At 38.6% G+C, this 17081-nt stretch overlaps 1 protein-coding gene across 21 annotated transcripts in view; it reads right to left on the reverse strand.

The window, feature by feature from the left end:
* The window catches only part of Itgb3bp (integrin subunit beta 3 binding protein), a 65318-nt gene that overhangs the window by 44877 nt on the left and 3360 nt on the right, over nucleotides 1-17081 (reverse strand). For 9 of the 21 annotated variants that reach the window (XR_005504482.2, XR_005504480.2, XR_005504481.2 and 6 more), the window contains exons 2-3: nucleotides 7463-7568; nucleotides 5175-5217 (exon numbers count right to left, since the gene is read on the reverse strand). The exons of 2 other annotated variants lie outside the window; for them this stretch is intronic. Coding sequence is in view for 9 of the 19 variants with exons in the window: in XM_039110271.2 (XP_038966199.1) it covers nucleotides 5175-5217; nucleotides 7463-7568 (149 nt within the window). In the remaining 10 variants the exon portion in view is untranslated. The remainder of the gene's footprint in view (nucleotides 1-5174; nucleotides 5218-7462; nucleotides 7569-17081) is intronic. 10 more of the 21 variants (XR_010066419.1, XM_017593484.3, NM_001013213.1 and 7 more) reach the window with 2 other exon arrangements.

Genomic DNA, 17081 nt, shown 5'->3' on the forward strand with positions numbered 1-17081 from the left:
CTTCTATTGATAGCTGCGTTTCAACTCTCCCCATTTTCACCAGCCCCTGTTGGCTGGCTCGCTGGCTTGCCTTAGCCATACTAATGACACTACAGAATCCTTTATTTTGGATCCTAGACGGGGAATAGTTATATCCCTTTGTGATTCTACACCCTTTTCCTGATAATCAGTGTCTGCTAATTATCTACTTAAACACTACCTTTTGTTAAGTGTTTTGATGGACAAGGTTAAAAGCCATCATGTTATAAGGTCAAAATAAGTTCATTCCTGTTTTATGTAACACTGTTTCATGCATTTGGCTAGGTCTTGACCCATTTTCTGGAATTTGACATGTTCCATGCCCAATATCCTGACCTCCATCCTTATATAAGTTATTCTGTCAAATAATTTTGAAATGCTCAGCCAAGTACCTATGTAACCAAAATTCCTCAGGAAATTCCCATCACTTGAAAACTTTCTAGTCTTGTAGTTTTGGGGTCTATATAAACTCTACCTTTTCCTGTGTTCGAAAATATATTTGTAAACCCTGTTTTAGGGAGATAGCCCTGTCTAACAGAAAATAAGCTTGCATAATTTGACCAAAGAATTTAGGAAGTGGTTTTTGCTCTCATTCAGTGAGTGGGATTAACAGTTTGGTCAAGTTTTTGCATTTTTCTATTTATTTACTCTTATTTATCTATTTTGCACATAAGTCTTGTCAGATACATGCATGACAAATATTTTCTTCTCAATCTATAGCCTGCTTATTCGTTTTCTTTCATCTCTTTTTCATTTTGAAATTTTTTATTTTAAAACTTTAAAACAAAAATATATTTCCAATTTAAAAAAATCACTGGTGTTTCTTCAGTTTTTAATGTGATTGTTCAATCAATAGAAAAAAATTAACTTGGGGTTGGGGATTTAGCTCAGTGGTAGAGCGCTTGCCTAGGAAGTGCAAGGCCCGGGGTTCGGTCCCCAGCTCCGAAAAAAAGAACCAAAAAAAAAAAAAAAAAAAAAAAAAAAAAGAAAAAAATTAACTTGAATAAAATCTAATTTATTAACTTTTCTCTTTTAAATGTTTTTTTTTTTATGTCTTGAGAAATTTTTGGCTCCTATAAATTCACAAAGATGAATTCTTATATTTTCCTCCAAGGCTTTATACTTTTGGCTAACTTTAATACTATGATGCTGTGTATAGTAGTATACTCCTTTAATCCCAGCACTTACTTGGGAGGCAAAGGCAGGCAAGTCTCTGAGTTCAAGGACAGCCTAGTCTACAGAGTGAGCTCTCTGCTCCCACAACCAGCAGCACACAATGACTTGCAACTCCAGCTCTCAGAGGGAGTTAGGCCTCTGCCCTTCCTTCACTTGAATTCATATGAACATACCCACATAACATATAGATACATATGCATATACATACACACATATAAGTTTAAAATCTTTCTTCATATGGATATTGTTTATTAAAGATTTTTTACATTGAACACAGTATTTAGAATTGTTTAATAAATTTGGACAACTATGAAAGATAACATAAACCAAAATTTTCAAGAGAATAAAGAGTCAAGTGATATTTAAACCATTAGACCAAAGGAAAAATAGCCCTGGCCTATGGAACAAGAACTTCAAGTAGTGGTGTCTCATACCATGGTTCTGCTGTTTATCAGTTTCCCATTGTGGTCATATAATTTGTCTGGACTTGAGTTTCTTTCCTTATCTACCATGGTGAATAAAACAGGATGGGTAGGTAGAGTGGAGGCCGATGGCAATGCCATGTGTCTCAGGCTGGGATAAATGGCTTCACCCTCTCTTTGATCTTGGTGAGAAGAAGAAATAAGGGCAAAGGAATTCCAACTGTGTCATTTAAACAACAGAGACAGTCTGAGGAAACTCTCCACAGAACCTACGTGCTTTGGCTGAGGCCCCACTTCCACAGTCTTTAGTCTTCTCTGTCTCTGTTTCTCTCTCTGTGTGTCTTGGACTGTGAAGCTATTTTCCATTTTAGGAATATACTTTCTATGCCACAAATCATTGCATGTTGTAGGAGGGAATCTCTTAAGTAGATTGGGGCAAGGACAGAGTTGGGAACTGTCCTGATCACTGAGTATGACAGGCAGTGGGGGAGATATAGATTTACAATTCCTGAGTTACTGCCACCAATCCCCAGCACTGTGACATTATTTGCTGCTTTGGATTATACCTTGGTTTTAAATTTCTCCAGGAGGTCAAATACAGCCCATGTATGGAAATGATGTTCCCTATATATTAAATGCTTTTCTTAATATATTTAAAATTTGCATATGTTAACGAAAGGGCTTCATTTCTGGACTGTGTACTGAGATACACAAGCAATCACAGACAATGGGGCAGCAGTGTGAGCAGTGCACAGCGGGCACTCCTGCCTATCATCTTAACGACGCAGGGAACAGGACATGGACACAGTCTACTGAACTGCCACACTTTCTCCAGGAAGGGCTGGCTTTCCTACCAATGCCTTTTTGAAAGTCCTCTTGTTTAAGAACGTTTCATGAGTCATTTTCATCTTTTATTGTGTGTGTGGACATGTGTGGGCACAGGCACATATGTAAATGTGCCTATGTTTTGGAGTTGGATCTTTATACCTTTACATGAGCCCACAGAGTGAACTCAGCTCACATGCTTCTGAGGCTAGTGCCCTTACACGTAGTACCTTCTCACAAGCCCAAGACTCGGTTTTAGTAGGCAGGCAAAAGACTTAGTCTCCTTCTACTGGGCGACTGGAAATGAGTATAAGCAGGAATGTGGTGGAGAGGTGTTATAGCCTAGACCGGGGCCAGAAGGACGTAGAGAGCAAGGCAAGGTTTGGATGGCATGCCACAAAAGATCCCTACTGAAAACCTCTAATCGTAGAGAACACAACTAGCTTCACATGCCAGAGTCCTCCTTCACTGTGAACCAGTCACAGCTGCCATGTACAGTGATTGTGTGTAGGTGAGAAGGAAATGAGTTGGTAAGCATGGGATTTCAGAGATAGCGGAACATAAAGGGGAATACCTGGGATAGCAAATCAGTTGTCAAATAAGCACATCTTAGTGACAGTTCCCTAAGCACCCATCTGTGCTGCTATCTACAAATGAATTCACGAAAACACTTAACCTTTCAAAATTCTGGGCTTTTGGTTTCTAAAACGACCCATTAGTGAGACTTTTTTCACAATATCTGTAACCAGTGAACTGCCTGCTGTAGAGGTTTATGTGAAAGCACAGGAGTTAGGAGAAAGGGAAGCTCCCTTCCATATTGCAACACCACTGTGAACTTACATTACTGAGCTCAAACAGGGTAAGTGTAGTGAACACACTGTGTGCATGGTCCCTGATGGAAGGCAAGAAAGGGAAGATGGAAGTCATGTTGACCATGGAGGGACTTTTACATAGTCATGCAGAAACATCATCCTAAGAAAGTCACAGGACTGACCAAAAGACAGAGGAAATATAACTTCATGTTTATTGCTAGAAATTCTAAGATTAAGAGCATTTCAGATTTTCTGCTAGTGGTGGTAAAGACACTGACTTTGGGAAAATAAAATGAGTCTTTAGGATAGTGGATGAATGAGTCTATGTTAGCAGATTAAACAGTTTGCACATGGACAAGTGGCCTAAGACATACAACCTGTCCAGCCAGATTAAATCATGAAGAACTGGAAAATAGGAATAAATCAATAGCAAGTAGAGAAACTGAGTTAATATTCAGATAACTGACTTAAACGTACAGACCCAGAACAAATATAACAATATGTCTTCCAACACAACATAGTTCCCACCTAGATGCATCCCCATCTGAGGAAAACACAGACAGAAAGCTGGCTATGCAGACAGTTGTGCCCCATGAAAGAATGGGTTCACAATGGTCACTTTCCCTCTCAGGCAGTGCGTCTACCTCCCAAAGAACAGCTTTGGGGCAGGAAAGAACTATCTCATTTCAAGCTGGACTACCCATCTACCAAAATACCACTCTGACCAAAGAAACAGATGCAGAATTACAGTCACAGCTGCATTCTGCACACAAGGTGGATAATGGTATTCTAAATTGCTAATTACACCTTTAATGGTGTTTTTAGTGCCACTGCAGTATTTTGCCACCTTTGTATAATTAAAAAAAAAAAACACTCAGTAAGGTTTTAAAATGATTTTCTGTTTTGTTAAAACCAATGAGTCTTCCAAAAAGAAATCACTCTCCCTAGTCTCCGACAAGACGGGGTTTCTCTGTGTAGCCCTGGCTGTCCTGGAACTTCCTCTGTAGAGCACACTGGTCTCAAACTCAAGAGATCCACTTGCTTCTGCTGCCCAAGTGGTGGGATTGAAGGCCTGGGCCACCACGCCCAGCTTAAAACTCATTCCTTGAAGTGGCAGACTCATGGGATTTTGTAAGAGCTCATTTATTAACGAACAATTTGTTTTAGTTTTCTTCCTTACTAATTACTTACATTTAAGATTAGAGAAATAATAAGTATGTTAGTCAGCGTTTATATCTAAAATCCATAGTTAGTATGGGAAGATTATTAGCTAGCATATATTGTGACATGTTGGCACTGGGAATATTCTATAACTAGATTTAGAAAAGTATACCAACAGCACAATTTTATTTTTATTGTTATTAGCATGGTAAAATTTATATCCTAGCAGTAATCTATCATTTAATTTATGCCAGCATAGTTGAGGCAAATTTACATTTTGACATGATAATGTCACTGCTGTTTTGATATTTCTTTACTGGACAATAATATATGAACATACTGCTACACTTTCATATTGTTTCTTATATATGTAAGTGGCAAACTTCTGTAAACGAATTCCTTCTCGCATGTCTATCTCAAGTTGACTGGAAATTTTGACATGCTATATTAGAAAAATATTTTGTATGCAGATAACATTGTACCAATGAAAACTGTGTCATGTTTTTGATAAATGTTATATTTAGCAAGGTGACTCACTAGGCAAAAGTTACACACACAGTCATAATCGTGTAGTCACAATGCTCATTTGCTCTCAATCTTCCCTATCACCCTGACCATCCTCCCTTTCCTGTGACCCAGGCAGCCATGTAACTGAGGATTTTCTTGAAGTCAGCATACTCCTGCCTCCACCTAACATGTGATGGGATTACAGGCATGTGCTACAGCTGGCTGCAATCACAATCCTCAAACGAATACTTACATTTTCTTCAAACTGATCGTCCAGTTTCAGTGATCTTTTAACTCTGAAATAAAATATTTAAAGAAATTTTAGACTTGACATGCTTTATTTTAGGCTGATACTTTAGGATAAAGCAGAAATACTTGAAAACAATTTATTTTTACCAACTAAGTTTTATATTGCTTCTTAACGCAAAATGCCAAATTGGGGGAAAATACAATTATGATGATAAATTTGGATTTAATGGTTTTATTTGATCAATTCATTTTTAGTAGCATATTTTAATATGAGATCCTAATTAAAGATTTAAATGAATCATTTATTTATATATGTATCTTATATACAAGTACTATCATAAAATATAAATATTTAAGTTTTATTCTTCTTTGGTGGTGGTACTGGGTACTGAAATCAGGCCTTTGTGCTTGCTAGGTAAGATCTCTTACCACTGATTCATATCCCCAGACTAGTTTTTATTATAAAACATGAGTTAAAAAAAAAACCAGTTGTCTACATTAAAATACTATGAGGAAAAATTACACATAACAGTAAAATAATCTAAATATCTTTAATAGAGACACTGGAAAATCTCTTTGCAGGAACAGAGTGTTAAGTGGTACAGGTATTTGTAAGGCAAAGTTTTGCACATTATCCTAGCATTGGACATGATTCAGAGCAAGCAGACTATGACTTAAAAGGGGAACAGATGCTCCATGTCTTTATAAGTCCCCAATCCATAAGAAACTATTTCTTGTTTCCTTCACTACACTGATTCAGGAACGTGTCAGGCTCTCTCTGTGTAAAATCTGTTCTGCTAAACGGGATGCCCAGCTGTTGGTGACAGTGCTTAGAAAGGAAAGTTGAATATTTATAATACTTTATTCCATACAGCTGCCTTCTAAAGAGCAGTCATCAACATTTTATGGGTCATAGACTAAATGCTCAAAGGAGAAAAAGGTCAATATAAATTAAAACTGGTTTTCCAAATGCAATATTAAAAGTACTTATTGATCTCTGAGAAAGAAATTACCTCAAGTATTAGAAAATTAGAGCATTCTGTAGAAGACTGCATTGTATTCTGTTTTATAGACTTTCTCCCAGGAAACTACAAAAGCATTTTCCTTTGTTTTTAAATGTTGTAACAATAGCTTGCATAAGAACATAAAGCTTGCCCTGATGCTGCTCAAAATATTATTGTTGTATTATCATTGGCTAATTCTTAGAGAATGCAATTCAGTGTTTAGATTTAAAGAGGTTTCAGATTAGATAATAAGTAGCTCTATGAACCGAGGAAATGTTAAACTGTCACGAAATCTACTTTGTGTTTGTTTAGAGTCTAAAGATGGGACTTACTAGATAAGACAGTAGTCAGTGGTAATAAGTATCCTAAGAAGATTTACTAGACAACAGGAGAAGACATGTGAGAAATGACTTAGTTCAGCCTATAGAGAAGTTTCTGCAACTTGCTCAATGTGACATGTGGTCAGTGAGGGAAACTCAGATCTATGGTAATGCATCATGATAAAGACATCTTTTGCATGCTGGAAAGAGACTGGGATCTTTTCTGGAGCTCATAGCCAAAGCTAGTAATCCATCTTGAGGACTGCCATCATATTGTGAATTCAGATTGTTTGTTTAGCTTGGCAATTCCATGTAATCAACTTTTACAACTAAGCTAATGCGTTACTGTAACCTTACATATGCACTCTTTCATGTCCCTGGCCCAGAGTAATGCATGTGTGATCTGATAATCATTTGCTGGAAACAGCACATAGGCTGAAAGCAGTCTTATAGATGAATATCCACCATAAATGTTAAACACAAAAATATGGGTACTGCTTGATTAACAATGATTCTTGAGATACTATTTATTATCTGGGTCAGTTGGGGTTAGCTGAAGTCAGTGACTTAATGCTTGGTAAAACTGTTAAGAGACTTTTGTAAAATATCCCTCATTCCCTCCCCCATGTACTTTTTGTGCTGCTCTATAAATACAAAGCACAGACCTCTGTTAGTGACATTCACAAGACAGCCTTCAGGCAGGCGGATTCAGACTCACAGAAAGCCAAGAAGGATGGAAGGCAGTGCGAGGGAAAAGTGGGGAATTCAACTCTGGGTTTGGTATTGGTTAGACAGCATGAAGGGAGGGCTGTGATGTCTTTCCTTAAGGTGATCCTGATGCATCACTGATGTCTCAGAGTTTATTATTAATGCATTCAAACCAACCACATAAGTCTTGAATTGAGAGAAAATTATACATCACTTAAAGAAGAACAATTATCTTAGAATTGATGATAATTTATCCTTACCTTTCGATCAGAATGGGACACGTGTTATCTTCTACCAAGTTTAGCATCCACCACTTCCACAGGTATTCCTTTACCCATGAACACCTGATGCAAGATGGTGAAATGACTCAAGTCGACAGCAACAGAGCAGAAATGGAAGACACAAATTAGGAAGAACAGTAAAATCTGACTAGACACAAGGATCTTTCTAGAAGTTCTAAAGCTGTAACTGGCTTTTAAGGCTATTCTCTTGGTTAAGTAAATAAACCAAACAACAAAAACTCAAGCAAGCAAAAAGGGTGATTTATGCCTACAACAAAAACATTCAGGAGGCCTAGGCAGGAGGATCAAGAGTTTAAGGCCAGCCTGGGCTACATAGCTAGTTTCAAGATGGCCCAGGATAGGAAGGAAGGTTATAAAAAATGGGCAAAGGATTTGAATACATATTTCTCCAAAGATATAAAAATGGTGGACAGTCAATCTCCACCAACCCCACGAGGTTCTGCAGGTTGCTGGTCGCTACTATTAAGATGGTATCAGAGGGAAACAAACAAGATAGCAAATAAGTACTATGGCAGAGTTGCAGAGAAACAAGAACCTGGGTACATGGCTGATGAGAATGTAGACCAGCAGGGCACTATTTAAACACCATGGTTCCTCAAAGAAGTAAAGATAGAATTAACATACGATTAAGGTAATGATTAAGGTTCCATCTCCAACATTAACTGAAAGCCAGGATATGAACAGGCAGGCATAAAGAATGCTCATGGCAAAGCATTTGACAAAATTCAACACCCCTTCCTGATAAAAGTCCTGGAAATTCAAGGCCCATACCTAAACATAGTAAAAGCCATATACAGCAAACCAGTAGCTAACATTAAACTAAATGGAGAGAAACTTGAAGCAATCCCACTAAAATCAGGGACTAGACAAGGCTGCCCACTCTCTCCCTACTTATTCAATATAGTTCTTGAAGTTCTAGCCAGAGCAATCAGACAACAAAAGGAGATCAAAGGGATACAGATTGGAAAGGAAGAGGTCAAAATATCACTATTTGCAGATGATATGATAGTATATTTAAGTGATCCCAAAAGTTCCACCAGAGAACTACTAAAGCTGATAAACAACTTCAGCAAAGTGGCTGGGTATAAAATTAACTCAAATAAATCAGTAGCCTTCCTCTACACAAAAGAGAAACAAGCCGAGAAAGAAATTAGGGAAACGACACCCTTCATAATAGACCCAAATAATATAAAGTACCTCGGTGTGACTTTAACCAAGCAAGTAAAAGATCTGTATGATAAGAACTTCAAGCCTCTGAAGAAAGAAATTGAAGAAGACCTCAGAAGATGGAAAGATCTCCCATGCTCATGGATTGGCAGGATTAACATAGAAAAAATGGCCATTCTACCAAAAGCGATCTACAGATTCAATGCAATCCCCGTCAAAATATCAATCCAATTCTTCAAAGAGTTAGACAGAACAATTTGCAAATTCATCTGGAATAACAAAAAACTCAGGATAGCTAAAACTATCCTCAACAATAAAAGGACTTCTGGGGGAATCACTATCCCTGAACTCAAGCAGTATTACAGAGCAATAGTGATAAAAACTACATGGTATTGGTACAGAGACAGATAAATAGATCAGTGGAATAGAATTGAAGACCCAGAAATGAACTCACATATCTATGGTCATTTGATTTTTGACAAAGGAGCCAAAACCACCCAATGGAAAAAAGATAGCATTTTCAGCAAATGGAGCTGGTTCAACTGGAGGTCAACATGTAGAAGAATGCAGATCAATCCATGCTTATCACCCTGTACAAAGCTTAAGTCCAAGTGGATCAAGGACCTCCACATCAAACCAGATACACTCAAACTAACAGAAGAAAAAGTGGGGAAGCGGGGTTGGGGATTTAGCTCAGTGGTAGAGCGCTTGCCTAGGAAGCGCAAGGCCCTGGGTTCGGTCCCCAGCTGGGGGGGGGGGGAAGAACCAAAAAAAAAAAAAAAAGTGGGGAAGCATCTCGAATACATGGGCATTGGAGAAAATTTCCTGAACAAAACGCTTATGCTCTAAGATCAAGAATCGACGGGGGTTGGGGATTTAGCTCAGTGGGGGGGTTGGGGATTTAGCTCAGTGGGGGGGTTGGGGATTTAGCTCAGTGGTAGAGCACTTGCCTAGCAAGCACAAGGCCCTGGGTTCGGTCCCCAGCTCCGAAAAAAAAAAAAAAAAAAAAAAGAAAGAAAGAAAAGAAAAAAAAAGAATCGACAAATGGGATCTCATAAAACTCCAAAGCTTCTATAAGGCAAAGGACACTGTCATTAGAACAAAATTGCAACCAACAGATTGGGAAAAGATCTTTACCAATCCTACAACTGATAGAGGGCTTATATCCAAAATATACAAAGAACTCAAGAAGTTAGACTGCAGGGAGACAAATGCCCCTATTAAAAAATGGGGTTCAGAGCTAAACAAAGAATTCATAGCTAAGGAATGCTGAATGGCTGAGAAACACCTAAAGAAATGTTCAACATCTTTAGTCATAAGGGAAATGCAAATCAAAACAACCCTGAGATTTCACCTCACACCAGTGAGAATGGCTAAGATCAAAAACTCAGGTGACAGCAAATGCTGGCAAGGATGTGGAGAAAGAGGAGCACTCCTCCATTGTTGGTGGGATTGTAGACTGGTACAACCATTCTGGAAATCAGTCTGGAGGTTCCTCAGAAAATTGGACATTGAACTACCTGAGGACCCAGCTATACCTCTCTTGGGCATATACCCAAAAGATGCCACAACATATAACAAAGACATGTGTTCCACTATGTTCATAGCAACCTTATTTATAGTAGCCAGAAGCTGGAAAGAACCCAGATGCCCTTCAACAGAGGAATGGATACAGAAAATGTGGTACATCTACACAATGGAATATTACTCAGCTATCAAAAAACAATGACTTTATGAAATTCATAGGCAAATGGTTGGAACTGGAAAATATCATCCTGAGTGAGGTAACCCAATCACAGAAAAACACACATGGTATGCACTCATTGATAAGGGATATTAGCCCAAATGCTTGAATTACCCTAGATGCACAGAACACATGAAACTCAAGAAGGATGACCAAAATGCGAATGCTTCACTCCTTCTTTAAAAGGGGAAAAAGAATACCCTTGGCAGGGAATAGGGAGGCAAAGTTTAGAACAAAGGCAGAAGGAACACCCATTCAGAGCTGGCCCCACATGTGGCCCATACATATACAGCCATCCAATTAGACAAGATGGATGAAGCAAAGAAGTGCAGGCTGACAGGAACCGGATGTAGATCTCTCCTGAGAGACACACCCAGAATACAGCAAATACATAGGCGAATGCCAGCAGCAATCCACTGAACTGAGAACAGGACCCCCATTGAAGGAATCAGAGAAAGGACTGAAAGAGCTTGAAGGGGCTCGAGATCCCATATGAACAACAATGCCAACCAACCAGAGCTTCCAGGGACTAAGCCACTACCCAAAGACTATACATGGACTGACCCTGGGCTCCAACCTCATAGGTAGCAATGAATATCCTAGTAAGAGCACCAGTGGAAGGGGAAGCCCTTGGTCCTGCCAAGACTGAACCCCCAGTGAATGGGATTGTTGGAGGGGAGGGTGGTAATGGGGGGAGGATGGGGAGGGGAAGCCCACATAGAAGGGGAGGGGGATGGGTTAGGGGGATGTTGGCCCGGAAACCGGGAAGGGGGATAACAATCGAAATGTAAATAAGAAATACCCAAGTTAATAAAGATAAAAAAAAAAAAGATTGGTAAAACTGTAACTGGCTGACACCATCAGGTTCCGTCAGCACAAAGGAAGTCTATGGAGATGGACAGAGGAAATGCAGTAATTTTTTGCACTCCCAGGCACAGCACACACTCACTAGCTTTTTCCAGAAGAATTGTGCACATGAGGTTCCCTTCTGGACATGTTCCCTAGGGAAGTTTTCAGCCCTGTGCACATGGAACATGCATAAGACCAGATATGACAATGTTTTGGTGTGGTAGCAAAATAAATAATGACAACTTACATATTTAAAAAAATTGATAAATGGCATAGTAAAGACTTCTGGGTAAAATGGTGGACTGGAAGCTACCTCTAGGTGATGTGTTAATATAAAGATTCAGGAGAAAAAAAAAGAATGCTCATGGCGCAGTCTTAAAATGGCAAAACAGCAGAAACAGCCCAAGTGGCTGGTGGCAGATGAGTTAATACATGAAACATCGTACATATGTAGGTATTAGCTTTAAAAATAAAACTTTATTTCAGGCCTGACTACCTTGCATTACCTAGCTAATTAGGGCACTCCTCCCTGGGAGAAGTTAGTTCTCCCTCTCAGTGGTCATTAGTGTTCTGTAGTAAATCACACTAGACAGACAGACCCAGCAGGTTATATTTATATGTACATGTGTGTGTACCAATAATAATCAAGGAAAAAGAGGCCATAAAAGTGGGAGTGAAAGGGGCATACAAGTGAGTGGTGAGTGGTGTAATTATATTTTAATTAAAATATTAATAAAGAATAAAAGCAAAAAAGAAATTTGACACCTATTGCAATGTAGATCATGGCATTGCACTAATTAAAACAAGCCAGTTACAAGTGAATATGCTTGGCCTAGTGGCTTGCACTATTTGGAGGTATGGCCTTGTTGGAGAAGTGTGTCATTGTGGGGGTGGGCTTTGCGACCTTCCTCCCAGCTGCCTGTCAGCCAGTTTTCTGTTTGCCTGTGGAACATGCCTGCCTGGACACTGCTAGGTTTCCCATGTGGATGATCATGGACTGAACCTCTGAACCTGTAAGCCAGCTCCAATTAAATGTTGCCTTTATAAGATTACCTTAGTGATGGAGTCTGTTCACAGCTGTAAAACCCCAACTAAGCAAGTGGTAATGGTTATTCAACAGTGTGGATATACTCCCACTTACGGGTAACTTCTCATTGTCCATTTACTCCAATTTCTACCTACTCCCATAATTTGAATATTATATTCCATTTTCAGTTGTACTAGGTTAAGAATCACTATATGATGGTTAGTTTTAGCAGCCAGCCTGACTAGATTGAGAAGTGCCTCAGCGATCAGTAAAACACATCAGAGTTTCGATGAAGGCATTCTTAGAACACACCTTGAACACGGGCCCAGTTCATAGAGAAGGGCCAAGACGGGAAGAAAAGGACGAAGGAAAGCTGCTCACATAGATATTCTCTCTTTGCTTTCTGGCCACCAGGATGTGAATTATTGCTCCACTATGCCTCAGTGCCATGGAGTGATATGTTTAAAATTGAGAGCCAAAACAGATGTGTTTTCTTCCCGAGTCTGTTTTGTTCTGCTAACAAAACTGGGATCAAAACCACAGTTGCTCTCAGAATTAAATGCTGTTACAATTTTATAAAGACAAATATGTGTGCTGTGCAAAGTTTTTAACAGGTAAAAATTATATAAGAATCTTTAGGAATGGTCCACCATTTTATTTAGCTTACCACATGACAGTATCCTTTAAAAAGGATTCTCTGCTTCATCACAACAAAATGATTGGTTAAGTTTTACTATGCACTGTTGCTAACATGAGCTATAATACAAAGGAACTGTTCTATGGGGGAAAGCTATCACTGACTCTTAACCAAGAAGGAAAGATACCATGGAAGCTCACAAAACTATATGATGAGGTTCTTTTAAAAAGAACTTTTAAAAATTAAACATGATTTTGAATGGTAGGATCAAGGGTGGTAGTAAGGGGGGAAGAATAAACTTGGGAAAGCAGGTAAGACTGGGGAGAGGGGGAATCTTTGATGTTAAGCCAAATTCTTCCCTAAGGTTGAGCAAATCACATAATCACACTAAGCACCATAAACTTGATAATACTGGCCTGTAAAGTGGTAAGAATTTCAGAGGGGAAGATAAAACTATCACTTAGCATTTCAGTGCTTCCATTACTCCTCAGTGTAATGGACATGCTAATGCTGCTAGCCACCTACTTCACAGGAGGGTTTAGAGGGCTTGTGAGTGAGCTCCCCAGATGCTTAGGAATCCTCTGACAAAGGCAATAGCTAGATTCATAACCCATGTGACATGTTCAATATAATTTGAGGCATACGAAATGATTTACTCCCTATTTTGCATATAAGAATCAGAAAAGGGAGAAGAATCGTCTATATCTGTCCTGTACTACCTTCTCATTCAAGTTTATTTGTTTGTGTTAAAAACTTCCTGCAACCACACACAAGATCTCCATTACAGCATGGATGGGTGGGAATCACACCCATCACATAAAGCCTGGGCTCAGTGGGAAAGCAACCAAAGGCATCGTTCTCTCAGATACTTTGTGACATAATCAGCCAATAGCTTTGGCCAATAGGTAATGTGCTTTTAAATCAAAACCTTCCTTATTAAAAGATTAATAATGAGCCAAAGAAAATTGTTTTACAGAAGTTAATGGATATATTTGGGAATATTAACCATAGAACATAGCCAGAAGTGACATGTTTTAGGATCTAATAGAAAATCGGCTAAGACATTTCACTCCTAAATGATAGTCTCAATATAAAACACATATAAAATTTGTACATCTGACATTAATAAGTCCTTTAAAGGAGTCCTACCAACTGAAATGGCTTATACAGATAGGTTAAATGGCAGGAAAGTGAGGTGGTGTGTGTGTACTTTTTGATTATATCTCACAACACACATAAATGGAAACAACAAACATCCAACTGCTCTCTCCATGAAGTTCCCATACTGTTCAGTTTTCAGTAAAAATCCTTTTACTCACAACAGCATTTGTGCATGACCTTCTCGCTAAAACATTTATGTCAAAGTAATGTGTATGTTTTCTTCCCTAGATTATTAAATCATTAGGTTTTGTCTTTTATTTAATAAGCAGTAAGTTTTTAAGATATTTATTGAACTTTCTGTGAAAATTTAAGTCACTAATTGTATTTCAGTTCTCAAGTAGTTGGCATACTGTTGTTCCACAAGTTATTATTCAATCAATTTTGACTTTTTCACTAAAATGAATCAAATAATTATTTCAATTTCCTATAGGGCCCATTTTTGCATATGAGGGAGTAGTTTGGTTTGACACTCCTAGATAAGTCTTTAAAATATATGTCACGATATATAGTGCAAAGATGTACAACACATATAAATATATATTATATGTAAACGCATACATTTATTACATATTTGAGGGCAGTCTAGCAGGTCTTATGCATGCTTGGTCAGCATTCTACCAATGAAGTAACATCTCCATTTGCCTCTCAAATAACACTGTGGTCAAGTTTATTCAGGGTTCTTTAATACCAGTCTTCAAAGATGTCATATTAATACAGTTATATCTAAGGTAGACTTCAGTGCTGATGTGTATTTCATCAATTCTAGAAAACCTATTGGACTGGAGAGATGGCTCAGCGGTTAAGAACACTGACTGTTCTTCCAGAGGTTCTGAGTTCAATTCCCAGCGACCACATGGTGACTCACAACCACCTGTCATTGGATCCAATGTTCCCTTCTGGTGCATCTGAAGACAGTAACAGCATACTCATATACATAAAATAAGTAAAATAAATATTAAAAAACATATAATTTCATCAAATATTGCCTCTCCAATATTGACTATCTTTCTAACCATGAAGTGAATTTTTTACTCTCTTGATATATCTTCCAATACATTGAACTCATTTTTCATGTTATTGTTCTTTATGTAATTTCTCATATTTATTTTCCAGATTTGAATTCCTTCTTTAATTGTGTCTATCTCATTATTTGATTCTGTCATTAATTCAATAAAAACACTGAATTCTGATATAACTTTATTTAAATTTTTAAGGACAAAAGTAGAGGCACAAAGTAGAATTGCCTATAATTCTCAGAATTTGAGAATTCTCAGAGGTTGAGGCAGGATAATTGACAGTAAGTTCAGAATCAGCTTGACCTACAGTCTGGCACCAAACCAAACCAACCCCCCCAAAAAGACTAAGAATTATTCATATTTTATCTAAATCTACCACTTTTCTGAGTTTTGTCTCATTTGCTTAAAATTAATCATTCTTCACAAGCCATACAGATGTAAGCCATTCACTATACAGGCTTTTCTGACCCATGGTATCTGTGTTCTCACCCTCCCACTGTCTCTCTCTTTCTCAGGATGGTTTCATGTAGGACAGGCTGGCCTCAAATTTAGTAGATCGCTGAAGATGACCTTGAACAGTAGATCCCCCTGCCTCTATCTCCCAGGTTGTAGGATTACAGGCACGCATTACCACACAAGTCTCCTTGTGTGTTTTACCCAAATACAAAATGTATTACATAAATATAATAAAAATTTAACAAGTTATTGATGTAATGGCAATAGTCTACATTGAAATTTATATCCTCGTAGCACTTCCATTTTGTTCTCTGCTTCATGAGTGTGGCTCAAGATGTGAGCTATCCTGCTCCTCCCAGCATGCCTGCTTCTTCCTGCCATGTCTCCCCACAGTGATTCGTATGCCTCTAGCACCATAAACTAAAATAAATACTGTCTTTTCTAAGCCACTTTTAGTTACCCTGTTTTATCACAGCAATAGAAAGTAACTAACAGAGAAGCTGGGACTGAGTGGGCCGTTGCTTTGAAGAATATGGCCATGGCTATTATTATTTGGAGGATGTGGAAGACTTTGGAACTTTGGATTAGGAAAATGCTTGAATTCTGTAAGCAGCATTTAGCAGGCTGTTCTAGTAGAAGTCTGGAAGACAGCAGAACCTAGAGTAATGCAGGGTGAAGGCCCAGCTCAAGAGGCTTCAAAGACAAACATTAGCAACTATGCTATAGGCCATTCTTATGACATTTTGGCAAAGAATCTGGCTGTCTTCTGTCACTGGCCTGAGAACCTGCTGGAGGCTAAATTAAAATGGACCAATTTTTCTTTTTTTTTTTTTTTTGGTGGAAGAAATTTCAAGACAGCATAATATTGAATCTGTAATAATGCTATGGGGCAGAAAGAAATATAGAGTGTATAATTTAAAGAAGAAGAAGAGGAGAAAGGGGACTAGGAGGAAGAGAAGGAGAAGGAAGAAGAGGAAGGGGAGGAAGATGAGGAAGAGGAAGGGGAGGAAGAGGAGGAGGAATAGAAGAAGGAGGAGAAAGAGGAAAGACAGAAGAAAGAAAGAAAGAAAGAAAGAAAGGAAGGAAGAAAGGAAGAAAGGAAGGAAGAAAGCAAGCAAGAAAAGATAATGCTGTACTGTGCTGCAACTGGTAAGGAGATCAGTCCCATTAAGGCAAGTCCTGTTCTGGACTGGGACAAAGAGAAGGGTGACCTCAGGACAAAACCCCATCCTGAAAGACAGCTTAGGGGGGTCTTCTGCTCTCAGAAGAAAGCAGCTGTAGCAGCAGCAGCAGCAACAACAATAACAACAACAAAAGGTGTTACTAATAGGTCAGCTGGGGGTGGGTGTAGGGAGCTGGGGTGGGTGTCCAACCAGAGCTGGAGCCAACCTTGGCAGTGTGGTTCTAGCTTTAGATACATGAAGGATACTAAAGTGAAGGGAATATGGATTCTTCCTCTGCAGTTCCAAAAAGCTGCTCATTTATGTCTTAGGAGAGTGCCTCACATTATTATAAAAAAG

The sequence above is a fragment of the Rattus norvegicus genome, chromosome 5, assembly GCF_036323735.1.
Source record: "Rattus norvegicus strain BN/NHsdMcwi chromosome 5, GRCr8, whole genome shotgun sequence".
Classification (NCBI taxonomy): domain Eukaryota; kingdom Metazoa; phylum Chordata; class Mammalia; order Rodentia; family Muridae; genus Rattus; species Rattus norvegicus.